This window comes from Pseudorasbora parva, chromosome 25 (assembly GCF_024679245.1).
Source record: "Pseudorasbora parva isolate DD20220531a chromosome 25, ASM2467924v1, whole genome shotgun sequence".
Taxonomy (NCBI): Eukaryota; Metazoa; Chordata; class Actinopteri; order Cypriniformes; family Gobionidae; genus Pseudorasbora; species Pseudorasbora parva.
Window position 1 is genome coordinate 4,545,277 of NC_090196.1, and position 27,883 is coordinate 4,573,159.

A 27,883-nucleotide genomic window follows, 5' to 3' on the forward strand; every position below is an offset into this window, starting at 1 on the left:
AAGTTTTTCACTTTACTAAAGCAAATACCATAATGCTAAATTCACCTGCTTGTTTCTCAGAAAAACAAAGCTACAGCCAGTTAATCTACTTTGTAATGTCCTTTCCGTGAAGGAATGTCTACTTTTGTTTTGCGAAACTGTCTGCTACCGGTTAACCCACAACAGTATTTCGACACCACAGGTTGGCAGAAAACACAGGCAGAAAAAGCCTCAGCATCCATCAGAAAATCTCGATGAACAAAAGCACATTAAAAAGCGAATTGTCAAATGCGCTCGCTCCTGTTTCGTGTCCTCAAACTGGCAACACGTGGAGTCTCAGGAGGAGGGGGCGGAGCACTGCAGTATCCGTACCACTAGGTGTCAATCCTACATACTGCACCTTTAAGCTACTGCATGTTTTGTAGATAGATTTTTAATGTCGCTTAGGGTATGTTACACTAAATCATGTGATAAACATCCTCTGGACGATTGTTGTCAGTAATCCAGCTAAAGAAACAGATGCTGAAACAGATACTGTTAAATCAAACCAAAAAACACCACATATTGTCTTTGTCTCAGTTTATTTCACAAATACAAATTTACAAAAAAAACCTAGCTGTTGTATTTTCCTCCAGGCCTACCAATAAGGTCTAACACAGGAAGTTTGGTACAATGGACAGGATGCAGATGTAATGTTTTCCTGTTTCATTCATCCTTCATGTGACACATGCTCTTCTCAGATATGGGGATTATATTTTACATATATTTAGTTAGTGCATATTAATCTTTTAGGAAAGGTTCCTAGATACTGCTAAGTTGGTTAGCTGTATATAGTTTACAAATTCGTAGTTTACGTAAGTACATACAGTTGCGCAGCAATGAGCTTTGTATTATTCCCAAAACAATGAAATTGCGGACAATGTATCTATTATCTGAAGTTCCGAATTCCCAGATCATTTTACAGAGGGCAGATGGTTCCTCCCACCTCCTGTCAATCACCCTTAAAGGCCACGTCTCAGATTTTTCCCATCCAGAGTTAACGGCAGAAACTTTTTAACACTGAATACGGACGCATTACTCAACTGGAGGTAAGGCATAATAGTTATGCTTTAATAATATATGCTTCCACTGTAGACATGAGGTATTATAGATAGCCTATGTGTTTTAGCTAAAGTATTTTTGTGGGATAACTCTTTAAATGATCTGTTTGGCGGGAGTGTTACTTTTTCTAGATGGCACGGCAGCCGAGTTTCCTCTGTTAGTGGAAGTCATAGAACATCTCATTCGGGCGATGTTAACCGCGTGTAAACCTAACAATAAAGTTAACAATATTGTTGTAGAAAGAGAGACGTAATGCCCGACAGATGAATGAATAGTGTGTTTGTGTGTGTGTGTGTATGTGTGTGTGTGTAATGTCCCCAAACAGTAGTTCAATGATACGCATGTTGAGGAATATACAAGTTCCGCTTGTTTGGGCATCATAGCGCGCGCCGAGGAAAACGCGTTTCGGAGTCGTGATGGTGTCCGTTTTGTCACTTGTTTTCAACTTGATTTATTTAAAGTATTTACCAAACGAGTCAAGTCAAGACTTCGCGGTTAGTTAATGTTGTAAAAATGGATCAGTTATTTAATTTGGTGCTATTTAAACAACGCAATCTCATTCAGAACAGAACTCCCCACCCCAATGTGTTTCGGACCCCATTGGCACGGCAACCGCTCCTGGTGGCCCGAGGACGCAAACCATGAAATAGGTTTGAAACCTTACCATCATCTGGGCAACCGTTAAAGAGCACACAAAGGAAACAAACGAATCTAATATATGTTTAATTGATCACACGCCACATTCCCCATCTGCTTTCCCTTAAACGCTCTGAAAGCGACAGATCACCCACAAATTAAAATCACATTACATGATGCTCTAAACCCGCGCATTGTCTTTTGTTCAATTGTGAAAGAAAAAAAGTAAATTGTGGTATAGCCTACCTCAGTATTTACTATAGTTTAAACAATTGACTAGTTAATACTACAATATGCTGTATAAAGTAACAAGTGCAGCAAATAGCCTAGCCTACTACAATAGGCTATACTACAATTTACTGTAGTTTCTTTATTATAATATGGTTCAAAAGCACTATAGTATTAGAGGAATTTTACTGTAATATACAGTATGTTTTCATGTGGGATATTCAAAGTCTTCTGAAGCCATAGCCTACAAAAGCTTGATGTGAGAAGCAAATAATAATTTCAGTCATTTTGGTCTGTTCCTCACAGTCACACAGAGTCATTGTATTTCATAAGAAGATGTATAATCTAGCCTACAAACTGCTTTATGGTGGTTTCAGGGCTTGGCTTGAGTTTGAAATGAAATATTTAGGTGAACTATCCCTTTAAAACAAATGTCTAAAATTAACGTGTTTTGATTGTGCTTACAAATACGTCCAGAGGGTTGTCTTTAACACGTTTGTTTTAAATTGTGCTTTGCCTATCCATTTCCATTTAATTTCACGTCTGTGTGCCTCCAGTGTGTGTGTACTGACTGGCACAAAGTTCGCTCAACAGGGAAGAGTTTTCTGTGTTTGTGGAGTAGAGGAGTGTTTATGTTAGATTTTGTTTTTAAATGCTCTTGTAGCATTTTTTTTTTTTTTGCCCGCTTTTTACACAACCGATTCTTTTTCTCTTCTTTTGATTCATACTATGATTGAAAGTAATATTAGAAATATATTTTTTTCTCTTAAATTTGTCCAAATGAAGTCCTTATGCATATTACTAATAATACATGTTTAATATATTTACGGTAGGATCTTTACTCAATATCTTCATGGAACTTAATCTTTATTTAATAATATCCTAATGATTTTGGCATAAAAGAAAAATGGATAATTTTGACCCATGTATTGTTGGCTATTGCCACAAAAATACCCATGAGACACATGACTGGTTTTGTGCTCCAGGTTCACAGATGATTTACGTTGTTGTTAAAGGTAAACAGCATTTCACAACTTAGTTTTAACATACTGTAGATATATTTATTAGACCGGGTCTTTTCAAACCTTTAGATGCTGAAGACTTCCAAATATAAAGTAAATATAATAAATATTAAATATAATTATGGACCCCCAAATATAATATAAAGGGACCCCATCCTGAAATTTAAGACATTTAAGACTTTTATAAACACACAATTTTTTTTAACCTAACATTAAACATAAAGTAACATAGTTACTTTATTATTACTGTATATTACAGTATAATACATATATTATACTGTCTGTAAATATTATATAATATATTAATCAGAGGTTCTGATTAAAGGAAATTTTAAATTTACTTTGGAAATCAGGGTCCCAGAGGAAGAGAGGAGAGGCACATATATATATTATTATTATCTGTTTATATAATTTATATGTATTTATATTATTATCTGTTTATATAATTTATATTAGTCACATATGTTATTAATTTAAATCATTTTTTTATATTTTTATATAACATTATATTTACATTAATTATGTAAATATAACATTTAATCATTTATTTTTTTTAATATATATGTATATGTGTGTAATATGTATATTAGTGCAATAAATAAACTTTTTGATATATATATTAGAGGTGTACCGATACGCGTAGGCTATTCATATTGAACCGTTCAGTATGAGGCTTATGGTTCGGTACGCATTATGTACCGAATGGTTCTTGGACTAATTAATTACATTTGGAAAATAAAAAAGTGTGTGAAATATAATGTTATGTGTTCAAGGTAGCCCGATAACCAAAACGACGTAACAGGCAATGCCCCTGACACACGTTAGGCTACTCAGTCAGGCGCTCGCTCACTCAGTAAATTACGCATTGAATGCTCGTTGCAAAATAGCTATTGAGATCCTCCAATAACCAACAGGTCTGGTGTTTGGGTGCACTTTGGATTCCCTGTAAGCTACTATGGTGATGGCAAGAGAGAGGTGGATAAAAAACAACGGTATGTTGCATTTGCTACATGACAATAGGGTACAGTAGCAGGAATAATTCATGTCATGTCAATTCATACATGTCAACTCATTTACGCCGACAACAAGACGATAAAAAGGAGAAACAGCCACAAACTATCCCCGCAGCATTTAGACTGACATTTCCAACTGATTCAAATGGCAAAAGACATCACCGCGGTGATTGGTCCATTTATAGGCACGGATATGAGACCTTACTCTGTAGTGTAAAACGCAGGTTTTCTTTCGAACAGTCAGTTGAACTGCGTCTTTAAGACGCAAATGGGAAATAAATCTATTTCTCGAATTACTGAAGTATTTTTGTAAAATCACGCAGTGCTACTGCCCAGTCAAAACAGTGTAGAGATTCTGGCACGCTATTGGCTGGCCAGTGGGAACTGCATGAACTAATGGCAAAGCAGCGTAACTGAGCGAACTAATGGGGACAAAACCCTTGAAACGGGGTTTAAAGCCGGCAAACGGGGCACGAATGACTGCCAAAAGGTGCCCTTAAATACGCTGTAATACCCTAAAAACATCAGATTAATCTCCTTCAGCGACGATCTCGATTCTTGCTGATATAAAAACTCGAAGCTATACCACCTCGCCGAGAACAGACGAGCCGGTAGCGGAATCGCGTACGAGCCACCCCGAACATCCTGCAAAGAGTCAGGGGCCTGTTTCAGCGCGCTCAATTGCTAGCGGTCCCGTGAGCTGTCGCGCCCTTCCTCTGCGCTCTCCGGCACACTATGGTGTATCCTTCAAAATGTTTTACTGAATAGCGACTTACGTAATGTCGCAACATATATGTGTTACATGCAGCACTCACCTGCATGAAGAGGATGGCCACGATGTGTGTGTGCACAGTCTGGGTAAAGCCCACGCAGACACCGCTCTCTCTGGGTCCGGCTGCTCTCACTGCGAGAGTATGCCCATCTCCTCTCTCCGCTCACGGATAGCACTCTTTTCAGGGCGTGACCCCATCCCTCGCGCTCTCCCGTACCCTTTCCAGTCAGAACCCCGGAGAAAAAAACAGCGGCGCCAGAGAGCTGAGCACACAGAGGCGAGCGAGCTTACACCGGCCCAGTGCCCACTTGCCTCGTTCTCGCCTCAGAGAGACATTTCTCCCGAGAAGTTCTCTCGATCGGACCTGCTCCCTCAGCTCGAAGCCAAGGGCCTGGTCTCATTCAGCGGCAAAGAGGACGACGAGCATCCACATGATGACTCCACGTCTCTCGCCGCCTCAGATGCTGAGGAATGGTCAGCCTCGGTCGACGACCCCATCCCCTCGGCATCCCAGCAGTGCAGCGACTCAAAGGCTGGTGCTGATCCGTGTCCTCACGAAGGTCGTCAATGGGCTCGGCCTGGACTGGGCCTTCCCTGAAAAACCTGCACGCAGCTGACTCGACGAGGTATCTGCCGGGGCGCCAGCAGGCCCCTCAGCAGAGAGCCACGCCATTTTTTCCTGAGGTGCACAAGGAATTGGCGAAGTCATGGCGCGCCCCCTACTCCGCTCCTCTATGTCCATCCATCTCGCACGCACTCTCCACCATCGACGGCACAGTCGAGAAGGGCTAAGAGAGGTTTCCTCCACTCGAGGAAACGGTGGCCGTGCACCTCTGCTCGCCCTCCGTGATGGGCTGGCAGCCCAAAATAGTCCATCCTTCCAAGCCATGTCGAACAAGCGTTTTACGGACGCTATTTCCTCGTCCCCAAAAAAGATGGCAGCCTCAGACCCATCTTAAACCTCAGATATCTGAACAAGGCTCTTATCAAATGGCCTTTCAGAATGCTGACATTAAAACAGATCATCGCGCAAATCCGCCCAATGGACTGTTTTTTCTCAGTGGATCTAAAAGATGCTTACATTCATATCCAAATTATCCCACGTCACAGACCGTTTCTGAGATTCGCATTCGACGGGAAGGCCTATCAGTACACAGTCCTGCCATTTGGCCTGTCTGTGGCCCCCCGCACTTTCACAAAGTGCATAGATGCAGCTCTCTCCCCCTTAAGACAAGCAGGAATGCGCATCCTGAACTACCTCGAAGACTTGCTCATACTAGCCCAGTCAGAGGAAGAAATTATATCTGACAAATCTGTGCTACTCAGCCATCTAGAATGCCTGGGTCTCAGAATAAATACAGCCAAGAGCTCATTGCTTCCCAGGCAGAGAATATCCTTCCTGGGAACGATCTTAGACTCAGCCCAAATGAGGGCGGGGCTATAAAAACAAACGCGCTCTGACTACACACCAGCTTGCATGTTCGTTCAAAACGGGAACCAACAGACCCCTAAAAAATGTTCAGAGAAGGCTAGGCCTAATGGCATTAGCTTCTCCAGTACTTCCGCTGGGCATGATGTGCATGCGCCCCCTCTTTGAGGCGGGGGTGAACTTGAGGACAGTTTCCAGGCGGATGGTGGTCACCTCGGATGCCTCCAACACGGGTTGGGGCGCTCTGTGCGAGGGCGAACCGGCCTTCGGCTCATGGTCAAGCACGGAGTCACTGTTGCACATAAACTGCCTAGAAATGCTGGCAGTAGTGCTAGCCCTCAAGATCTCTCAGGTCACAATGGCCCTCATTTATCAATCTTGCGTAGAAACGGGCGTATATGTTGGCGTAAGATTATGCTTGCACTCCTCTCACCGCCTAATTTATGAAGCTGTGCGCACCTCTGCAATCCAGGTGTACGCAATACCTGCCCTTGATAAATGCTGCGGCTGAAAACGATAGTCATTAGAATAACACGCCCCTATAGATTCAAGTCTCCGCCTCCCCCACGCACTCATTTTACGCCATGGACACACGGAAGATGGCAAAGAAGCGAAACTTCTCTGACGTGGAGATCGGGTGCGCCTCAAATGCTTTGGTAGCCTATTGTCACACAAATTAAACATTGAAGTTTATAATTACAATGTTGGTGTTTTTTTACAGTGGGTCATAATATAGCATATCTTTGTCAGTGCGTTTTGTGGTGTTAGGAATTGTTTTTCTCAAAAGTGCGTACACCACCTCCTGAGCTGGCGTAGGATTTGAGCGTGCCGTACGCCAACGTCCATATTGATAAATCTCAAAGTCACCGTGGGTTTGGGTGTACGCAAGGTGTACACTGGAAATTTGGTGTACGCACTTTTGATAAATGAGGGCCCATGTCCTAGTCCGCACGGACAACACAACAGTGGTCTCCATTATAATCCGCCAAGGCGGGCTCGGGTCGAGATGGCTAAACCAACAGGTCAGGCATCTCCTCCTATGGGCGAAAGGCAAATTACATTTGCTAAAAGTTGTGCTTGTGCCGGGCAAACTGAACTAGGGATCAGACATGCTCTCCAAGGGCCTCGTGTCCTCAGGGGAATGGACTCTCCATCCCCAAATGGTTCAGATGATATGGAATGTTTTCGGGAGGGCAGAGGTAGACCTCTTCGCCTCCGAAGACAACTGTCACTACCCAATTTATTTTTCAAAGAGCAGGGATGCGTTGGCCCACGACTGGCCCAGCGGTCTGCTTTACGCTTTTCCTCCAGTCCCGCTCCTCCCTCAGGTCTTAAAAAGAATCAGGGAATGCCGAGTTAATTCAGCTACTTTCAGCAGCCCCATGGCCAATTCACCTAAGAAAAAATCTCCTTTCTCAGGCGAACGGGACAGTCTTGCACCCCTGTCCCAAACTATGGGCACTACATGTCTGGCCTCTCAAAGGGACCTAGAATACTTCCCAGTGAATGTCCTAAGCACTATCAGTGAAGCTAGAGCTCCGTCCACTAGGCGTCTCTATGCCCTTAAATGGGCGGTGTTCTCTGAATAGTGTTCAGCCAGGAACCATAACCCAGTATCATGCGAGATATCACAGATACTCGTTTTTCTGCAAGAGATTTTGGATGCAGGACGCACTCCATCCACGCTCAAAGTCTACATTCCAGCTATCACTGCTTCTCATGCACCGATAGCTGGCCAATCAGTCGGCAGACATGGCATGGTCATACAATTCCTAAAAGGAGCCAGGAGACTAGTGGATGCAATAGCGTTAGCTTACACCACCATGGGCCTTCAATGCCCCATAGGTGTCTGTAGATCGGCAGGCTGGTCTCACCGTCTACTTTTACCAGATTCTACAGCCTGGAAGTCCCTGCACTGCAGGCACCAGTCCTTGCCGTATAAAAATAACAAGACGGCCTCTACAAGCCCGTCTTATTATTATATGACATTGGGGCCTTCGTATACTTTAAAAAGGTTTTTTTCTTGTAGTTACTGGCCTTCTTGAGCCCAGTTCACAAAAAAAAAAATATATACATTTATACGCATAAAATATATTGTGACGTGTCAATAACTCTAGTCTTGGGCCCTTAATCGTGTCCAACTGGAGGGAGTACATGTTTTGCACGCATATAATTGAACAGGTTCCCATTTACGTCTTAAAGACGCAGTTCGACTGACCGTTCGAAAGGGAATGTACTCGGTTACTTACGTAACCTCAGTTCCCTGAGATAAGGGAAGGAGTACTGTGTAGACGGCCATGCTATGGCGTTAAAAACAACGGATGATCGTCGCTTCAGTCTAGTGCTGCAACGACGCGTCGACGTCATCGATGACGTCGACTACGGAAATACGTCGACGTTCATGAAATGCGTCGACGCGTCGTGTCAGACGTTCATCTCGCGTAATGTTGGTTTCTGCTCCTGGTTCCATCACAAAAACCTAGACCGCGAATATCAAAAGTATGGGAATACTTTAAACAGAGGCCAAACAGTGTTTACCACACATAGACTAATTTGTGGCGGACTGCCACATAATCAATAACGGCCGCCACATTCGTCATTCATTCATTTTTACGCTATTTAAAAGACGCACGCATATTCGTTTAGCTGCATTTCCTTAAATTCTCTCTCTGCCCTTTTGCGCGTCTACTCACTCACACACACACGCGTTGCATTCGACCGTAAAACAAGTTTTATTGCATTTTGGCGCATTTAGTATGACATAGCTTTTAAAACCAGAGCAGTTGAATAACAGAGTTGCGACAAGCCTTCATCACGCGGCAGCGCACGGTCACGGCGCTCATATAATTCTAAACAAACAAGCGCGGTATCAATCAATACAGACCAGTGTTTCCCAACCGGGATCCCGAGCAAAAGTTGCGGGGACGCACTTACACTTCGGTTCATCTCACACCTGATGACGCATCTTTAATATGGGTTGTAACTTGAAAATAATGCTGTATGTATGTTTCTGTCGATGGATACACGTGCTGACTCCTCAGGTATACACTACAACAACAGCGATAATAAAAGAAAAACGTGGGCAAAACGGTCTCTCTTTGTAAACTTTATAAAACGCATGCGAGTGCTGCTGTACGTCCGAATATGAGCAGTCATTTTCACCGTCATCACCCCCGTGTAGCCAGGAGACTCGAATGAGAAGATCTGTCTTTGTGCACTCGTCCCAAAATGCGCAAATATTGAGTTATCTTTCACATCCTGTGCTTAAACGGACAAACTCACAAAAAGTATGTCAAACTGTCATAGCCTACTCTATGCCTTAAGTGAACTTTATACAGAAAATACGACGACTATCCGTGGGTCTTAAAGGGGCAGTAGCATTCACTGCTGTCTGTTTAATGTCAAACAAAAGATAAAGACATCACTCACTGCTCCTGACTGAATAGCTTTTGTAAGTTTAATAAGGATTATTTTTTAATTTTAAACAGTTAAATGTGTGGTTATTTTACTTTTGATTACTTACTTCCATTTCTCTACCTAAAAACTAATGTTAGACCTACCTGAAAATCCTGAAAAGCATTGTTTATTTTATTCTCATCTTTGCTCAATAGTATTTATTTGTGCTGCTGCTTCTATTTAAGTTATCTGTTCTTATTTTCTTTATTTTCATTTGACAGTAGTCCTTTTTCCCCTGAACATAGCAAATACCAAACTGTACTGAAACGTGAACCTAAAATCGTGATACAAAGTGAACTGTGAGCAGTCTGTACTGTTACACCTCTAGCGTAACTTATGCGAGGGGGTGCTACAGAATTTTGAAAAATTTCAAAGGGTAAAAAAATTAATCGTTAGATTAGTCGACTAATCGAAAAAATAATCGTTAGATTGGTCGACAGAAAAAATAATCGTTAGTTGCAGCTCTACTTCAGTCAATATAATCCAACGATGGATTATAACAATAAGCTGTGCGTACCTCTGCAATTCAGGTGTACGCAATACCTGCCCTTGATAAATGCGGCGGCTGAAAACGATCGTCATTAGAATAACACGCCCCTATATATTCAAGTCTCCACCTCCCCCACGCCCTCATTTTACGCCATGGACAAACAGAAGACGGCAAAAAAGCGAAACTTCTCCGACGTGGAGATCGGGCGCGCTCAATCATCTCACTACTCCACTAGTCAGGGCACTGACTAGGACATAAGTCAATGGGCTGACTCCCTGATCAGTGCCCTGACTAGTGGAGTAGTGAGATGATTGAGACGCGCCCATCGAGACCATCACCAGGGAAGTGAGAAAAAAAACGAAATTGTTTTATTTGGGAGTTTAAAGAGTGGGATTAGAGGCACCTACAAAAACAAAATATGGACCCAAATTACGAGTACTGTTAATAGTGTGGAGGTTGAGAAGCGCACTCCAGCAGTTCAAATAGCTGTTTGGATGATAAATTACCATCACAATGCATTATTTTACAGCACGTTTTTAAACAATTAGCATTTAATTTTGTATCACGGCACATGTATTGGGGTGTACAATAGTGATGATGATGTGATGTGGAGTACTACCATTCATTCACATTAATAATTACATGACAATTTGTAAGATTCTTCTTATTATTATGATTCTTATTCTTAATGACGCTTGTTATTCAGAAGAAGAATGTCGTTTTTATTGATTTTATTATTATTTAAAAGAAGAAGGTCATTTTTATTATTTTGTCAGTCTGAATTATTTTAGTCCCAGTCCGTGCGCAGCTGCCGGGCCAGACGGGCCTGAAACGTCAGATAAAGCGCACAGGCTCGCGACTGTAAGAATACATATGCCTACAAATCAAACGCTTTGGTAAAGTCACACAAATTAAACATTGACGTTCATGTTGCACAAAAATAAACAGTGAATGTTGTCGTTGTGGTTTTTAACAGTGGGTCATAATATAGCATATCTTTGTCAGTGCGTTTTGTGGTGTTAGGAATTGTTTTTCTGCGCATTTTCACACTAACTCAAACGTGCGTACACCGCCTCCTGAGCTGGCGGAGGATTTGAGCGTGCCGTACGCCAACGTCCATATTGATAAATCTCAAAGTCACCGTGGGTTTGGGGTGTACGCAAGGTGTACGCTGGAAATTTGGTGTACGCACTTTTGATAAATGAGGGCCAGTGTCACTATATACTCACACCGTCACCATATACTCACACCGTCACTATATACTCACACCGTCACCATATACTCACACCGTCACTATATACTCACACCGTCACTATATACTCACACCGTCACTATATTCTCACACTGTCACTATATACTCACACCGTCACTATATACTCACACCGTCACTATATACTCACACTGTCACTATATACTCACACCGTCACTATATACTCACACCGTCACTATATACTCACACAGTCACTATATACTCACACCGTCACTATATACTCACACCGTCACTATATACTCACACCGTCACTATATACTCACACCGTCACTATATACTCACACCGTCACTATATACTCACACTGTCACTATATACTCACACAGTCACTATATACTCACACCGTCACTATATACTCACACCGTCACTATATACTCACACCGTCACTATATACTCACACCGTCACTATATACTCACACCGTCACTATATACTCACACTGTCACTATATACTCACACCGTCACTATATACTCACACTGTCACTATATACTCACACCGTCACTATATACTCACACCGTCACTATATACTCACACCGTCACTATATACTCACACCGTCACTATATACTCACACCGTCACTATATACTCACACCGTCACTATATACTCACACAGTCACTATATACTCACACCGTCACTATATACTCACACCGTCACTATATACTCACACCGTCACTATATACTCACACCATCACTATATACTCACACAGTCACTATATACTCACACCGTCACTATATACTCACACCGTCACTATATACTCACACCGTCACTATATACTCACACCGTCACTATGTACTCACACCGTTACTATGTACTCACACAGTCACTATATACTCACACCGTCACTATATACTCACACCGTCACTATATACTCACACCGTCACTATATACTCACACCGTCACTATATTCTCACACCGTCACTATATACTCACACTGTCACTATATACTCACACCGTCACTATATACTCACACCGTCACTATATACTCACACCGTCACTATATACTCACACCGTCACTATATACTCACACCGTCACTATATACTCACACCGTCACTATATACTCACACCGTCACTATATTCTCACACCGTCACTATATACTCACACCGTCACTATATACTCACACTGTCACTATATACTCACACCGTCACTATATACTCACACCGTCACTATATACTCACACTGTCACTATATACTCACACCGTCACTATATACTCACACCGTCACTATATACTCACACCGTCACTATATACTCACACCGTCACTATATTCTCACACTGTCACTATATACTCACACCGTCACTATATACTCACACCGTCACTATATACTCACACTGGCCCTCATTTATCAAAAGTGCGTACACCAAATTTCCAGCGTACACCTTGCGTACACCCAAACCCACGGTGACTTTGAGATTTATCAATATGGACGTTGGCGTACGGCACGCTCAAATCCTACGCCAGCTCAGGAGGTGGTGTACGCACGTTTGAGTTAGTGGGAAAATGCGCAGAAAAACAATTCCTAACACCACAAATGCACTGACAAGATATGCTATATTATGACCCACTGTTAAAAAACACAACAACAACATTCAGTGTTTATTTTTGTGCAACATGAACGTCAATGTTTAATTTGTGTGACTTTACCAAAGCGTTTGATTTGTAGGCATATGTATTCCTCCAGTCGCGAGCCTGTGCGCTTTATCTGACGTTTCAGGCCCGTCTGGCCCGGCAGCTGCGCACGGACTGGGACTAAAATAATTCAGACTGACAAAATAAAAAAATGACCTTCTTCTTTTAAATAATAATAAAATCAATAAAAACGACATTCTTCTTCTGAATAACAAGCGTCATTAAGAATAATAATAATAATAAGAATCTTACAAATTGTCATGTAATTATTAATGTGAATGAATGGTAGTACTCCACATCACATCATCATCACTATTGTAAACCCCAATACATGTGCCGTGATACGAAATTAAATGCTAATTGTTTCAAAACGTGCTGTAAAATAATGCATTGTGATGGTAATTTATCATCCAAACAGCTATTTAAACTGCTGGAGTGCGCTTCTCAACCTCCACACTATTAACAGTACTCGTAATTTGGGTCCATATTTTGTTTTTGTAGGTGCCTTTAATCCCACTCTTTAAACTCCTTAATAAAACAATTTCGTTTTTTTTTTACTTCCCTGGTGATGGTCTCGATGGGCGCGTCTCAATCATCGCAGTAGTTCAGTAGTCAGAGCACTGATCAGGGAGTCAGCCCATTGACTTATGTCCTAATCAGTGCCCTGACTAGTGGACTAGTGAGATGATTGAGCGCGCCCGATCTCCACGTCGAAGAAGTTTCGCTTCTTTGCCGTCTTCTGTTTGTCCATGACGTAAAATGAGGGCGTGGGAGAGGCGGAGACTTGAATATATAGGGGCGTGTTATTCTAATGACGATCGTTTTCAGCCGCCACATTTATTAAGGGCAAGTATTGCGTACACCTGGATTGCAGAGGTACGCACAGCTTCATAAATCAGGCGGTGAGAGGAGTGTAAGCATAATCTTACGCCAACATATACACCAGTTTCTACGCAAGATTGATAAATGAGGGCCATTGTCACTATATACTCACACCGTCACTATATACTCACACCGTCACTTTATACTCACACCGTCACTATATACTCACACTGGCCCTCATTTATCAATCTTGCGTAGAAACGGGTGTATATGTTGGCGTAAGATTATGCTTACACTCCTCTCACCGCCTGATTTATGAAACTGTGCGCACCTCTGCAATTCAGGTGTACGCAATACTTGCCCTTGATAAATCCCGCGGCTGAAAACGATCGTCATTAGAATAACACGCCCCTATATATTCAAGTCTCTGCCTCCCACACGCCCTCATTTTACGCCATGGACAAACAGAAGACGGCAAAGAAGCGAAACTTCTCCGACGTGGAGATCGGGCGCGCTCAATCATCTCTTTAGTCCACTTAGTCAGGGCACTGATTAGGACATAAGTCAACGGGCTGACTCCCTGATCAGTGCTCTGACTACTGAACTATTGAGATGATTGAGATGCGCCCATCGAGACCATCACCAGGGAAGTGGAAAAAACCCGAAATTGTTTTATTTGGGAGTTTAAAGAGTGGGATTAAAGGCGCTCACAAAAACAAAATATGGACCCAAATTACGAGTAGCTACTGTTAGTGTGGGGGTTGAGAAGCGCACTCCAGCAGTTTAAATAGCTGTTTGGATGATAAATTACCATCACAATGCATTATTTTACAGCACGTTTTGAAACAATTAGCATTTAATTTCGTATCACGGAACATGTATTGGGGTGTACAATAGTGATGATGATGTGATGTGGAGTAAGATTCATTCACATTAATAATTACATGACAATTTGTAAGATTCTTCTTCTTATTATTATGATTATTATTCTTAATGACACTTGTTATTTAGAAGAAAATGCCGTTTTTATTGATTTTATTATTATTTAAAAGAAGAAGGCCATTTTTATTATTTTGTCAGTCTGAATTATTTTAGTCCCAGTCCGTGCGCAGCTGCTGGGCCAGGCGCGGGCCTGAAACGTCAGATAAAGCGCACAAGCTCGCGACTGGAGGAATACATATGCCTACAGATCAAACACTTTGGTAAAGTCACACAAATTAAACATTGACGTTCATGTTACACAAAAATAAACACTAAATGTTGTTGTTGTGGTTTTTAACAGTGGGTCATATAGCATATCTTGTCAGTGCGTTTTGTGGTGTTAGGAATTGTTTTTCTGCGCATTTTCGCACTAACTCAAACGTGCGTACACCGCCTCCTGAGCTGGCGTAGGATTTGAGCGTGCCGTACGCCAACGTCCATATTGATAAATCTCAAAGTCACCGTGGGTTTGGGTGTACGCAAGGTGTACGCTGGAAATTTGGTGTACGCACTTTTGATAAATGAGGGCCACTGTCACTATATACTCACACCGTCACTATATACTCACACCGTCACTATATACTCACACCGTCACTATATACTCACACCGTCACTATATACTCACACCGTCACTAAATACTCACACCGTCACTATATTCTCACACCGTCACTATATACTCACACCGTCACTTTATACTCACACCGTCACTATATACTCACACTGGCCCTCATTTATCAATCTTGCGTAGAAACAGGCGTATATGTTGGCGTAAGATTATGCTTACACTCCTCTCACCGCCTGATTTATGAAACTGTGCGCACCTCTGCAATTCAGGTGTACGCAATACTTGCCCTTGATAAATCCCGCGGCTGAAAACGATCGTCATTAGAATAACACGCCCCTATATATTCAAGTCTCCGCCTCCCGCACGCCCTCATTTTACGCCATGGACACACGGAAGACGGCAAAGAAGCGAAACTTCTCCGACGTGGAGATCGGGCGCGCTCTATCATCTCACTAGTCCACTAGTCAGGGCACTGATTAGGGCATAAGTCAATGGGCTGACTCCCTGATCAGTGCTCTGACTACTGAACTATTGAGATGATTGAGACGCACCCATCGAGATCACCAGGGAAGTGGAAAAAAAAAAAACGAAATTGTTTTATTTAAGAGTATAAAGAGTGGGAATAAAGGCACCCACAAAAACAAAATATGGACCCAAATTACGAGTAATTACGAGCTGAAATACGAGCTCATATGAGTAATAATATGAGTAGTTTGAAATACGTTATAACATTACGAGCTGTTAATAGTGTGGGGGTTGAGAAGCGCACCCCAGCAGTTTAAAGCTGTTTGGATAAGAAATTACCATCCCAATGCATTATTTTACAGCACGTTTTGAAACAATTAGCATTTGATTTCGTATCACGGCATGTATTGGGGTGTACGACAGTGATGATGATGTGATGTGGAGTATTCATTCACATTAATAATTACATGACAATTTGTAAGATTCTTCTTCTTCTTCTTCTTATTATTATTATTATTATTATTATTATTATTATTATTATTATTATTATTATTAATGACGCTTGTTATTTAGAAGAAGAATGTCGTTTTTATTGATTTTATTATTATTTAAAAGAAGAAGGTCATTTTTATTATTTTGTCAGTCTGAATTATTTTAGTCCCAGTCCGTGCGCAGCTGCTGGGCCAGGCGGGCCGGTAAAGCGCACAGGCTCGCGACTGTAGGAATGCCTACAAATCAAACTCTTTGGTAAAGTCACACAAATTAAACATTGACGTTCATGTTGCACAAAAATAAACACTGAATGTTGTTGTGGTGGTTTTTAACAGTGGGTCATATAGCATATCTTGTTAGTGCGTTTTGTGTTAGGAATTGTTTTTCTGCGCATTTTCCCACTAACTCAAAAGTGCGTACACCACCTCCTGAGCTGGCGTAGGATTTGAGCGTGCCGTACGCCAACGTCCATATTGATAAATCTCAAAGTCACCGTGGGTTTGGGTGTACGCAAGGTGTACGCTGGAAATTTGGTGTACGCACTTTTGATAAATGAGGGCCACTGTCACTACTCACACCGTCACTATATACTCACACCGTCACTATATTCTCACACCGTCACTATATACTCACACTGTCACTATATACTCACACCGTCACTATATTCTCACACCGTCACTATATACTCACACCGTCACTATATACTCACACTATACTCACACCGTCACTATATACTCACACCGTCACTATATTCTCACACCGTCACTATATACTCACACCGTCACTTTATACTCACACCGTCACTATATACTCACACTGGCCCTCATTTATCAATCTTGCGTAGAAACAGGCGTATATGTTGGCGTAAGATTATGCTTACACTCCTCTCACCGCCTGATTTATGAAACTGTGCGCACCTCTGCAATTCAGGTGTACGCAATACTTGCCCTTGATAAATCCCGCGGCTGAAAACGATCGTCATTAGAATAACACGCCCCTATATATTCAAGTCTCCGCCTCCCGCACGCCCTCATTTTACGCCATGGACACACGGAAGACGGCAAAGAAGCGAAACTTCTCCGACGTGGAGATCGGGCGCGCTCTATCATCTCACTAGTCCACTAGTCAGGGCACTGATTAGGGCATAAGTCAATGGGCTGACTCCCTGATCAGTGCTCTGACTACTGAACTATTGAGATGATTGAGACGCACCCATCGAGATCACCAGGGAAGTGGAAAAAAAAAAAACGAAATTGTTTTATTTAAGAGTATAAAGAGTGGGAATAAAGGCACCCACAAAAACAAAATATGGACCCAAATTACGAGTAATTACGAGCTGAAATACGAGCTCATATGAGTAATAATATGAGTAGTTTGAAATACGTTATAACATTACGAGCTGTTAATAGTGTGGGGGTTGAGAAGCGCACCCCAGCAGTTTAAAGCTGTTTGGATAAGAAATTACCATCCCAATGCATTATTTTACAGCACGTTTTGAAACAATTAGCATTTGATTTCGTATCACGGCATGTATTGGGGTGTACGACAGTGATGATGATGTGATGTGGAGTATTCATTCACATTAATAATTACATGACAATTTGTAAGATTCTTCTTCTTCTTCTTCTTATTATTATTATTATTATTATTATTATTATTATTATTATTATTATTATTATTAATGACGCTTGTTATTTAGAAGAAGAATGTCGTTTTTATTGATTTTATTATTATTTAAAAGAAGAAGGTCATTTTTATTATTTTGTCAGTCTGAATTATTTTAGTCCCAGTCCGTGCGCAGCTGCTGGGCCAGGCGGGCCGGTAAAGCGCACAGGCTCGCGACTGTAGGAATGCCTACAAATCAAACTCTTTGGTAAAGTCACACAAATTAAACATTGACGTTCATGTTGCACAAAAATAAACACTGAATGTTGTTGTGGTGGTTTTTAACAGTGGGTCATATAGCATATCTTGTTAGTGCGTTTTGTGTTAGGAATTGTTTTTCTGCGCATTTTCCCACTAACTCAAAAGTGCGTACACCACCTCCTGAGCTGGCGTAGGATTTGAGCGTGCCGTACGCCAACGTCCATATTGATAAATCTCAAAGTCACCGTGGGTTTGGGTGTACGCAAGGTGTACGCTGGAAATTTGGTGTACGCACTTTTGATAAATGAGGGCCACTGTCACTACTCACACCGTCACTATATACTCACACCGTCACTATATTCTCACACCGTCACTATATACTCACACTGTCACTATATACTCACACCGTCACTATATTCTCACACCGTCACTATATACTCACACCGTCACTATATACTCACACTATACTCACACCGTCACTATATACTCACACCGTCACTATATACTCACACCGTCACTATATACTCACACCGTCACTATATACTCGCACCGTCACTATATACTCACACTGGCCCTCATTTATCAAAAGTGCGTACACCAAATTTCCAGCGTACACCTTGCGTACACCCAAACCCACGGTGACTTTGAGATTTATCAATATGGACGTTGGCGTACGGCACGCTCAAATCCTACGCCAGCTCAGGAGGTGGTGTACGCACGTTTGAGTTAGTGGGAAAATGCGCAGAAAAACAATTCCTAACACCACAAAACGCACTGACAAAGATATGCTATATTATGACCCACTGTTAAAAACCACAACGACAACATTCAGTGTTTATTTTGTGCAACATGAACGTCAATGTTTAATTTGTGTGACTTTACCAAAGCGTTTGATTTGTAGGCATATGTATTCCTCCAGTCGCGAGCCTGTGCGCTTTACCGGCGCGCCTGGCCCGGCAGCTGCGCACGGACTGGGACTAAAATAATTCAGACTGACAAAATAAAAAAATGACCTTCTTCTTTTAAATAATAATAAAATCAATAAAAACGACATTCTTCTTCTGAATAACAAGCGTCATTAAGAATAATAATCATAATAATAATAAGAATCTTACAAATTGTCATGTAATTATTAATGTGAATGAATGGTAGTACTCCACATCACATCATCATCACTATTGTACACCCCAATACATGTGCCGTGATACTAAATTAAATGCTAATTGTTTCAAAACGTGCTGTAAAATAATGCATTGTGATGGTAATTTATCATCCAAACAGCTATTTAAACTGCTGGAGTGCACTTATCAACCTCCACACTATTAAGATACTCGTAATTTGGGTCCATATTTTGTTTTTGTAGGTGCCTTTAATCCCACTCTTTAAACTCCCAAATAAAACCATTTCGGTTTTTTTTTTTCACTTCCCTGGTGATGGCCTCGATGGGCGCGTCTCAATCATCTCACTAGTTCAGTAGTCAGAGCACTGATCAGGGAGTCAGCCCATTGACTTATGTCCTAGTCAGTGCCCTGACTAGTGGACTAGTGAGATGATTGAGCGCGCCCGATCTCCACGTCGAAGAAGTTTCGCTTCTTTGCCGTCTTCTGTTTGTCCATGGCGTAAAATGAGGGCGTGGGAGAGGCGGAGACTTGAATATATAGGGGCGTGTTATTCTAATGACGATCGTTTTCAGCCGCCACATTTATTAAGGGCAAGTATTGCGTACACCTGGATTGCAGAGGTACGCACTGCTTCATAAATCAGGCGGTGAGAGGGGTGTAAGCATAATCTTACGCCAACATATACACCAGTTTCTACGCAAGATTGATAAATGAGGGCCACTGTCACTATATTCTCACACCGTCACTATATACTCACACCGTCACTATATACTCACACCGTCACTATATACTCACACCGTCACTATATACTCACACTGTCACTATATACTCACACCGTCACTATATACTCACACCGTCACTATATACTCACACCGTCACTATATACTCACACTGCTCCGGTGTGATCTTGGTCCACTCGTCTTCCAGTCTCTTCCACAGTTCGGTAACTGTAGTGGGTTTCTTAGCCATAACTTTGTCGCCAATGATTTTATTTCACTGGGGTTTAGATCAGACTCTGGGCTGGCCATTTCATTATTTCAGTGTTCTCACATTCAAGGAACTGCTTTACCCTTTTACAGTGTGATCAGGGGCATTGTCTGCCTTAAAAAATACGTGCTGATTGGGAGATGCTCGCAGTGAAGGAACCACATGCTGCCGAAGGACGATCTGATGAACAGGTTCTGAGGTTCTGCCATGTAGCTGTATAACAGGCCCAACTCCTGCTGCAGAAACATCCCCAAAACCATGCCACATCCTCCTCCATCTTTCACTGACTGCTTTGGGCACTTTGGGTTCAATCTTTCCCCAGTTTGATGCCGAACATGATGTTTCCCATCAGAACAAATAAATTAAACTTGCATTCATCACTAAAATGATCTTTGGAGCAGTTCTCCTCTGTTCACACAACATGCTCCTCAGCAGAGGTCAGTCTAGCCTTTTGATTCTTTCTGCTGATGAGAGGCTTGGTCACTGCAGAGTGAACATTCAGTCTGAATTCTCTTAAATGATAAGACACTGTACGGCGAGACAGATCCTTACTGTGTTCAGCTCTGAATTGGCGAGTAATTCCAGCTGCAGTGTTGAACCGATTCCACATAGAAAGTCTCCGCATTGTCCTGTCCTCTCGAGCATTGGTCTTGCGTACCTTTTTGGGTACTTGAACGAATTTGGTGTCTTTGTAAAGCTTCAATATTCTAGAAATTACAGATTTTTAATGACCAACTTCTTTTGCAATATCTGAATGGGTCATCCCTTAGGCCTTCATCTGGACAACCTGGTGTCGTAGGGTTTCAGTCACCTTAGAGTGGCTTGCCATCTTCCAGTCAGTGAAAACTGGAAAGTTTGCTTCAAGTTTAAATAGGGTTTGCCAGATTATTACGGAAATTAGCACCAAGTGCCAGATTAACACCCAAAGCTTGAAGGTCTGAAAGTGTTCTCTAATTTTGACCAGCATTATTTTTCAATTGTCTTATTTAAGTTGTATATACTGTACTTCAGAATATATTTAACTTGTGAAATATGCTTAAAAACTGACATTCTGTTCCTGTTAGGATCATTTCAAAAAGTGACCTTGACATTTAGGAAATTATATGTTCTCTAATTTTGATCTCCACTGTGTATATATATATATAGCCTATGTGTGTTTTTATCATGGTAATTTAACATTCAATCATTCATTTTAGTCTAATTCATTTGTTTACTTGTTTTGTTTTTTTCTCTAGACTTAAGCAGATAAAGAAAACAAATACATTTGATTACATAAATTAATATTAAATTATGATAAAAAATTAAAATATATTATTGATATACAATTATTATTATTTTTTACATGTTCTATCATGTCACTCCTTTGCGGCCCCTGGAAACTCTTGCATTAGACAGTATATATTCTACTAGCCCACTGAATCTCATTGAAGCGAGCAGTGTTCACTTTATCTCCTCATTTGTAGACCCACTGCCATCTGCTGGTTAGTGTTAGTAAGTCAGCAGTGCAGAGAGAGAGGAGGATCATTTTGGGGTGAACTCGAAAGGAATATTATATATGTGTTGTCACATATGCCGCCCTTGAGAGAGAGAAAAAACTGCCATCCTAGCTGAATGTCTGATGATAAATCTTTGTGCCTATATTGGGCTGTTTTTGTCTCTTATATTTGATTCAGTAAACGAGGCACACATTATTGATCTTGCTTTCTGATTTAAATGCATAAAGCTAAATTCAGTTTATTCGCCAAAGCAAATTTTACACTCATTTGGCTCATGGGCTCAGTTGTTTAAAAGTTATCTAGCTATTCTGCGTAGAATTGACGTGTAGTTACATTTTTGGAGAGGTGAATTTTGAGGTGAAAATAATCTCAGGTACAGCGGAGGGTCTATGCGTATGGTGGTATGGCGTACCTTCTGCGTGCACTTGACGCAGAAGTATAAATTGGGCTCTACAGTTAAAGCCAGAGCCGTTGAATAACGACATGCGTTCATCTCACGGCGGTGCGCGGTCACGTGGCTCATGAAGCTCTCAATAGTTCCACACAAGTCAGCTCTGCCAATACATTAAATAGACAACAGCTTCACTATAAAAGGTAAACAGCACAGCATAGTTCATTGATTATTACTTCAACCACATTTACAGTATAGTTTTATTATGGAGAGTGATTAAGATGCAACCATGTTAACATTAATGTCACACTCACTCATATTCATTTGTGGTCAAATGTGACCATACACCTTAACTATTTTTCAATTAAATGTTTTTATATTGTAGTTCAATCATATTTATTGAACATTTTGAGGAGATCTTTTGGGAGTAAAAACTATTTGTGCAATAATTATGGTCCATTAATGAGCACTTAAAATATTTTTATTTTTAAATATATTTATTATTTATATTACTATTATTGTAGTGCTTGAGGTTAAAATAGAGAATTCCAATGCAAAGAGGCAAATTTAGAGTCATTTTGTGGCTGGAAATATAATAATTTTCCTTTGTAATCCCATGGTTTACCCACTTGGTGCCTGTATGGCTCTTTAATAAATAACTATACATGTAGACAGATTTCCTTAAATGTGACATTTTCAATACTTTTATATAAGCACACACAAGTGAATATTAATGAATGCAAGCAAATATAATTTTACCCAAGAAGTAGTGCTTAAAAAGGGAAACTTAGTTTAGTAGGCTGTGTGTGTGTGTGTGTGTGTGTGTGTGTGTGTGTGTGTGTGTGTGTGTGTGTGTGTGTGTGTGTGTGTGTGGTGTGTGTGTGTGTGTGTGTGTGTGTGTGTGTGTGTGTGTGTGTGTGTGTGTGTGTGTGTGTGTGTGTGTGTGAATTGATACTGATCGAAATTGATAAATTGAACAACGTTGCATTTTGCATTAAAAAAAAAAATCATCAAATGTATTTTGTCTGGTAAATATGATATTTAACCAATATTTGAGATGTGTGAAACACTATTTGACTGAAATGGTAGAAATAATCTCAGTAATAATGTATGTTAAAAAAAAAAGACTAAAATGTTAACTAGATTTTTTACTAAAACTAGACTAAAATGACGAGACTTTTAGTCGACTAAAACTTGACTAGCTAAAAAAGATATGTTAATGACTAAATATGACTAAAACTAAAGAGGACATTTAGCACAAGACTAAATTAAAAATAGGTGACAAAATTGAGTTGGGATTTTTGCATCACTTTTTGTTTTTAAATGTTAAATGTGTTTAAATTTAAATCAAGCTTTCCTGAAGCTCAACCAGTAGAGCGTGGCGCTAGCAACGCTAAGGTCATGGGTTCGATTCCCTGGGAAAGCAAGAATTGACAAAATATTAAATGTGTACCTTGAATGCAATGTTAGTCGCTTTGGAGAAAAGTGTCTGCCAAATGCATACATGTAAACTAGAATATTAGATTGTTTTAAACCTTTAGGGCATGACAATTCATTAAAATGTCGCTGTGCTTGCTTTCATAGGTGAATAAAGTTCACAGTATGCTGCGGTGGAGAGCGCCAAAGTCCACTGTGTTGAGCCTTTTGCTAATTCCGGCTGTCGCAGGGGTGCTTCTGTACGGCTGGTACAGCCGTTCGCCCCTTCAAAACAGCTCCTCATCTGAGGGCAAGGTGCACGTGTTGCTGCTGTCATCTTGGAGATCTGGCTCATCCTTCCTGGGCCAGGTGTTTAACCAGCATCCGGATGTCTTTTACTTGATGGAACCAGCCTGGCACGTGTGGACGTCTTTACAGAAATCCGGCGCACGTAGCTTGCGAATGGCGGTGCGCGATACGATCCGCAGCATCTTCCAGTGCGACTTGTCAGTGATGGATTCTTACATCCCCCAACCACAAAACGTCTCCAAACTCTTCATGTGGAGCCACAGCCGTGCGCTCTGCTCCCCACCCGCGTGCTTTCTCACAGCTCGCAACGAAATTAGCAAAGAACAAGAATGCAAACAGCACTGCGACACGCAAGGTTTGAAGCTCGCGGAGGCGGCGTGTCGGACTTACAGCCACGTAGTGTTAAAAGAGGTTCGCTTCTTCGAGTTGGAGTCTCTTTACCCTTTACTGCGGGACCCCTCTCTGAATCTGCGCATCATCCATCTAGTGCGTGACCCGCGAGCGGTATTTCGTTCCAGGGAGCAGTCGGTCAAAGCCCTGGTGAAAGATAACGCCATAGTACTTGAACAGGCTGATATTCCTGAGAACGATAGGTCGTACCACGTCTTACAGGAGATTTGCCGCAGTCATGTGCGCATTTTTGAGACGGCCATGTTTAAAGCACCCGATTTCCTTAGGGGACGCTACAAAATGATACGTTATGAGGATCTAGTGCATAACACGCTGGCGGAGATCGAAGCCATGTACAAGTTTGTGGGTCTGGAGATGACCGAAACTTTGGAGGAGTGGATCTACCGCATCACTCACGGTAAGGGCAAAGGAGCGAAGAAGGACGCCTTCAAAATCACTTCGCGAAATGCAGAGGACGTCTCCTTGGCTTGGCGAACCACCTTACCGTTTGAAAAAGTCCAGCAAATCCAGGATGTCTGCAAAGGAGCCATGTCTCTGCTTGGATATAAGATGGTGGATAGTGAGAAAGAGCAAAAGCTGCTGGATTTAAACCTCATGGCGCCTCGTGAACGCTATCACTTCAGCTGGCTACCTTCTAAAAGCACTACCGCTAAAGTATAGAGTTGCTTCGGAGATCAAATGCCTAAAGACTTAGGAATTGTGATGAATCTGTTATTTGTGGACACTGCAGTGTTCTAGTGATCGGCAGAGAATGGGAAGTTTCTCTGTTAAACAACAGACTAGAAGAGCTTTCCTCTTTCTTAACACAACTTTTACAACTGGATACTGTTTTTGAAGAAATTATGGTCCAATAATTAACTTCAAGATGTATTTATTGACAATGAAACAATTATGGTGTTGTTTTTGTTTTTAAAGAACTGCATTTCAAATGGGCGTAGTAGATGCGGGTTGAAGGGCTCATTAACTACGTTTCCATCCAAAGCTGCGAATTTAACTTGTGCGCAAAATTGCAATATCTTAGCCTGACAAGCCAGACCCACATCAAGATGTTTGGTCTGGAAACTCACCATTGACAGCTCAATCTGAGGGGCGGATAAACGGTTGTCTTTCAAACTCCCTCTGCACGCGATAGGATAGCGCTACACCAACCAGAGCAACGAAGGTGAAGCAGAGCTTGTTGACAGATTAAACATTCGCCGTATCTGGTCGGCTAAACTCTGAACACATCTTCCGTTTTTAAGAATGACTTCAGTGCCGTTCTTTGTTCTTTTCTCAGAGAAAAGCTTAACTCCAAGTCTTCCAGAGTCGCGGTCAAAGCTGATTCGAAAGACCGCCGCCGTTCGCCAGTTTCTGTGTTTACTAGAAGCACACAAACGCAACTCTGGGGTCATCATTATGTTAAGCCCCGCCCACCGACTCTATACACGATGTGATTGGCCCGATCAGAGTTTGGTCTTACAGCTCAGAAGGGTACTGAAAGTTGCTAGACGATAATCGAGGCAGATTAGATTTGCTGCCGCTAGGGTGCGTCTAGATTTCTAGGCTAGCAATATCTCAATAAACATTTACGAATAAAGAACCTCTTCCATCCAGTGAGTCGAAGAGAACATAATCATCACTTCCTGATAAACTGCCGCTAAAAATCACTAAGAAGCAGGAAAAACCACCATAAATAATAATTTTCGTATATAATTAAAGGGGTACTTCAGTGCTGGAAAGATGAATCTGTATTTAAACTGGGTCATTAATGTAGTCGAAATGTGAAATTATTTTTTAATTTAGTGCTTTCTAGACTGAGAAAAGACAGAAAATGTGTTTTTGTCTCATTGGGATGAAAGACTACAATTCCCAGAATGCTTCGCTGCTATACGAGGTCATTCCCAAAGCCACCGCTACTGGATTACTGGATCACTTTAACTTTCCCACCGCGTTCATTTTCATAAAAAATTTCAGTTAGAGAACAGACACTACAATTAAAAACTGAACGTGTGTGTTCAATATAATGAGTGTGAGAGCCGAACGAGAGTCACGGCACAAATGCAGCAGGAGTCCAATTACGATCACTAGAGCTCTACGATCATTTGAAAATACTCCCGGGGTTTTACTGATACAAAGCCATAATTGCTGAAGTAACCCTTTATACAGAGCATCTTTACAGAGCATCTTTAACGGCAGACTTCTGAATGACCAAAACAGCATTTACAACAAGATTCTTCAGCTGTTTAGAACAGTTGTGCTGTGACATCCCGGAAGTCACATGATTTTTTTGTATAAATTTATTCGGTAAATTCATTTCCATCATAGTTTATGCGCATGTTTTCATATTGAATAGAAAATGTATCCAACTCAAATAAAAGCATACGTTTTCGCATTTTTTGAATGTATGCGCATCTTGGCATTTCCATTCAGCATTTTTTGATGCAATATCCCAAAATGCGCTGTAAATAAGTGGATGGAAACATAGCTTATGATGGGATGGCATGTTTCTCTCTTTTTGTTCACTTCCCAGAAATGCCATTCAGCCTATCTACAGATTTAGACTTTTACCGCATTAAGCTGAATGTCAATGTCCTCGTTAATAAAGCAGTTAATATTTGATTGTACGTTTAGATTTATGTTAGTGTTATGGTATTTTAATAATGTTGTTGATTGATGTCTACTGTAGTTCTCACTGGATTTACACTTTACCCCCCACCAAAAAACAAACAAACAAACAAAAAATGGTAAAAAGCATAATAATGTCACATGACTCAAGAGATAAAGTTCAATGTTTTGAGCTCTTAATCTTGAATAATTATGTAACCAAATAAAAAAAGTAATGAAACATTTATTTTTTCCATTAAAGGTCCCGTTCTTCGCGTGTTTTCGAAGCTTTGATTATGTTTACAGTGTGCAATATAATGAGTTCATGTTTCGCGTGTAAAAAAACACAGTATCTTTCACACAATTGACTTATCTGTACAGCGCTGTTTCCTCTGTCCTAAAAACGGCCTGATGATTTCCTTGTTCTATGAAGTCCCTATTAGCGCACTCTTCCCGGAAAGGTCCTGCCTCTTACCATAACGGGGCGATGAAAGCACTGAATGTGCGCTCTTCTCCACGTGGGAGAGCAGCGAGACCACGCCCCCTATTTTGCGTGTTCTTGTGGGCGGAGGGTTAGTCAACAAACGGCTCTAGTGACGTCATTACAGCAGGAAGTGCAGCGGTGTCGTCCAAACCGGCCGCTCGCTGTAGGCTTTGAAAGGGAACTTCTGTTAAATAAAATATCTCGCTTGGCATTGAACTTTGAGCTTTATAATTTTACAGGTATTATTTATGCTCTAACAGCAACATTTCACACTAACTAAAGTTTAAACGATGGGATCGCGAAGAACGGGACCTTTAAATGCGCAGAAAGGATAGCCTTGAAATACTGGAAAATGCACCTGGGAGAGAAAATGTATAATTATTAAGAGAATAAGATTTTTTTTTTTCTTGACCAGTGAAGATCTTTACAAAGCGACTGTGCCATGTGTGCTACTCAGTCATCACTAATCAT

General features: G+C 41.3%; 1 protein-coding gene across 1 annotated transcript; it reads left to right on the forward strand.

The window, feature by feature from the left end:
- The first annotated feature begins 997 nt into the window (after positions 1-997).
- chst6 (carbohydrate sulfotransferase 6) lies at positions 998-27,356 on the forward strand. The gene is made up of 2 exons (XM_067436274.1): positions 998-1,067; positions 23,794-27,356. Exon 2 carries the CDS (start codon positions 23,812-23,814, stop codon positions 25,003-25,005), a length of 1,194 nt encoding a protein of 397 aa, XP_067292375.1. The 5' UTR covers positions 998-1,067; positions 23,794-23,811; the 3' UTR covers positions 25,006-27,356.
- The last annotated feature ends 527 nt before the right edge of the window (positions 27,357-27,883 follow it).